This window comes from Gavialis gangeticus, unplaced genomic scaffold, assembly GCF_001723915.1.
Source record: "Gavialis gangeticus isolate Ggan-Ray unplaced genomic scaffold, GavGan_comp1, whole genome shotgun sequence".
Lineage (NCBI taxonomy): Eukaryota > Metazoa > Chordata > Crocodylia > Gavialidae > Gavialis > Gavialis gangeticus.
Window position 1 is genome coordinate 434,237 of NW_017728972.1, and position 3,301 is coordinate 437,537.

A 3,301-nucleotide genomic window follows, 5' to 3' on the forward strand; every position below is an offset into this window, starting at 1 on the left:
AAAAAAAAAAAAAAAAAAAAAAAGATATATAGATATATCTTACCTGTGTATTACAGCTTCTGGTAACCAGAGCTTTTACCCCAGTCTCATGGGCCCTTCTAGTTTGGGGTTGATGAATGCCAACCTCGTGGATTACCTCTTCCCTACTAGATTCCTGGTAGGGCATACTGGCAGTGCAGCTTTCATATCAGTAATTCTTTAACAATTGCTTGTGATCATAAGATTTTGTGTTTGAGCTGTTTTTCTAGGCGAAGCCTATAGATAAGAAGCAAATCAAAGGGGTGGGTGTGGGTGACTGTCACTGGTGGGAGCTCAGCAGAGCAAGGCTGATTTCTCTGTGAAGGCATTACTATTCCATTGTTCACTTTGAATAGGTCCTGGAGAATTACAACAAGGGCAAGACTGCCTTACTTTCCGCAGCCAAAGTAATGGTGAGTCCCACAGAAGTGGATCTCAACCCGGAGTTGATCTTCCAGAATCAGCCCTTGCCCAGTGGGCCTGCAGTACAGGTTGGAACTGGAGCCATATTAGCAGACAGAAGGAACAGCAGCATCAAGTAAGGATGTGCCTTTTAATTTTTTTGAAAGATTTGCTCTGAGCCTTTGGAGGGGTTATTGCCTCCAGCTGGGTATTTAGTTGCTCTTTGAATGCTTCAAGTAAGCTGTGTGTGAGTAATAGATTCAGTGACTCCTCAAGTGGGAAGTTTATCTAGGACGGGGGTGTCAAACATATGGTCTACAGGCCATATGGTCTGGGACGTGGGACTCAGACTGGTTCTGCACACCACATGCAGTATCTGATGTGCAAATTGGAACTGGCACCACAGGTGCTCTGCATGGCCTAGGGAAGCCAACGTGAACCAACATGCTATGCCCTGCTGAACAAGCCGGAGTGCTGGTTTTAGGGCTGGTCTGGATTGGGCTGTGCTGGAGCCAGTGCATGGGACCAGTCCAGCCATACACACCACTTGCAGATCATGGCAGCCCTGCTCTGGGGCTTGCACTGCAGGTGGTGTACAGGGCCAGCACAGGTTGCATGCTGTACTCCACTGGACCAGTTGTGCACGCTGGTGCTGGCACAGCCTGATCCTGACCAGCCCCAGAGTTAGCACTCTGGGGTCAATCTGGCAGGTCACAGCATGCAGCAACCACCCTGTGTTGTTCCCCTGCATTATGTGCAGCACTCGCAGCACAGGTTCCAGCCCACGCACCACCTGCAGCACAAACCCCTGGGGGGGGCCGATGTGTGCTGCACAAGGGGCCAGCCTGAGGAGCACACTGCCCATGGCACTCCGTTGAACAGACCTGCGTACTGGCCATGGTGAGGCCATTTTAGCCTGCAAACTGGTCCAGCAACACCCATCCGGCCTGCAGCACCAGGTGAGTTTCACCTCCCTGATCCAAGAGATAAAAAGGACTCTGTCATGTTAAGAAAGGAGTGTTTTTGATTTGTTTAAGGTGGAGGGGAACATGGACAGTGTCTGCTCATCTTACTCTCTGGCTATAAACAGATGCCACAAAATGAAGTGGATTAGTTATGTTGGGTTGTGTCCTGGCACAGCTGATCTACTTCACTGGGTGACACAGACATTGTCCTTGTCTCACAATGTTGGGCCTCTGCTGCTCCTAGGGTTTCATGGGCCAGATCTTGTGGGACAGCTGCAAGTAGGGTAAACCCCAAGTTCCCTGCTTGCAGATGTGTCCCCTCAAAATCCCCAAGTAGGGGATTCCCTGGGCATGCATATGGGGCTTCTGTGACCTGACTCAGAGCATGCCTCCACAAATGCTGGGGGATTGGTTGGGCACAGGTTTGTAAGTGGGGAACCTGGGGTTCCCCCATTTGAAGAGGTGCTGTACAGTTTTTATGGTGGTACAGTGGTGATGTCTGTTTCCAGCCTGTGACTAATTGTGCATTCCTCCCCCAAGACTGGGATTCAGTGGTAGGGCAAAACTTGCAATCTAAATCTCCATATTCGTGTACCCAGTAAATGCGATAGTGTTTATTAGTAATAAGAGGGGTGTGAGACTCTCTTGGTGAGGACAAGGCCTTCATTTTTATAGCACTTGGTGTAAAGTGTCTGCCTAAATGATTTACACTACAGCATAAATAGGGTTGTTGCAATTGCAGAAGCCTCAGGAGGAGAGAGAGACAGAAAAAAGTATGGATGCCAGGAAGGGAGGCAGAAAGGATATATTCTTCAATGAGATCTACAAGTTGCTATGAGTTCCTCTGTCAGGAATTGTGGGGAATAGGGATCTGATTCTGAGGGTGGTCAGATGTTTGGAGGCACAGGGAAGGAGCTATTGCTAGATGAGCAGAGGGAGTGAGGACTGGAGTAGGCAGTGATTGTGAGGACAGCTGAATTAAAATTATAGGGACTTACGAAAAAAGGTAACTTTCATTTGGAATCAGCAATGCATGGAGAGCTAAGAAAACCACTAGAGGAGAGGGGGTGAACATGCTTACATTTCTTTTTCCCTGTATGAAGGCTGGGGGCACATTGCCCATGCTAGAATTTGGAGAGCTGGCATCTGGGGAGGCCACAGAGAGGAAAATTTGGAGTAGACAGTGGGAGAGGAAGTGAAGACTTGTATATTGATTTCAAAAGACATAATTGAGATTGGCTTCTGTGGATGGTGTTGTACTGATGACATGCAAGTTTGTAGGTGTAATAGATATGAGAGGAGAAGATCAGGTCCAAGTCAGGCATCCCACTAGGATCCTAAGCAGTAGGAGTAAGTGGGAATCAAGGATAGAGACAGAAGATATGGAGTTGTGTCTGAGGGGTAGCTTATGTCCACAAGAAGCACTTTCAGATGCTAGGGGAACTTGAGGTAAAGCCACATGCATGTCTGGCCAAGATAGGCAGAGATAGGTTACAGTAGTCATTCAAAGTAGTAATAAGAGATCCCTTAGGAATTCCTCCAAATTTCTCTCCATCTCTCCTTTAGCTAAACTGTGCAATCCCTTTTTTACATTTCTCAGAGTCTATCATCATTAGTCACTACCAGAGTAAGCCCACCTCCCTGAAAAGGCCATCCCATCTTGTGATGTAGTTTTTTAGCAGTCCTGGTAATAAGCTGGGGATTCACAAAGGAGAAGGAAGCAGATGAGCCTGGGGATAGTTTCATAGTTTCTAGGGTCAGAAGGGACCTTAGCAGATCATCTAGTCTGACCCCCTGCCATGGCAGGAAAGAGTACTGGGGTCAAACGACCCCAGCAAGGTGTTCATCTAACCTCCTCTTAAAAACCCCCAGGGTAGGAGCCTGCACCACCTCTCTTGGAAGTTGGTTCCAGACCC

At 48.0% G+C, this 3,301-nt stretch overlaps 1 protein-coding gene across 4 annotated transcripts in view; it reads left to right on the forward strand.

Moving 5' to 3' along the window:
* The window catches only part of DAGLA (diacylglycerol lipase alpha), a 61,358-nt gene that overhangs the window by 48,796 nt on the left and 9,261 nt on the right, over window positions 1–3,301 (forward strand). For 3 of the 4 annotated variants that reach the window (XM_019504901.1, XM_019504893.1, XM_019504910.1), the window contains one exon: window positions 375–556. In XM_019504901.1, the coding sequence (XP_019360446.1) occupies window positions 375–556 (182 nt within the window). Of the gene's footprint in view, window positions 1–374; window positions 557–1,180; window positions 2,172–3,301 lie in introns of those variants that run through there. The other variant, XM_019504918.1, reaches the window with a different exon arrangement.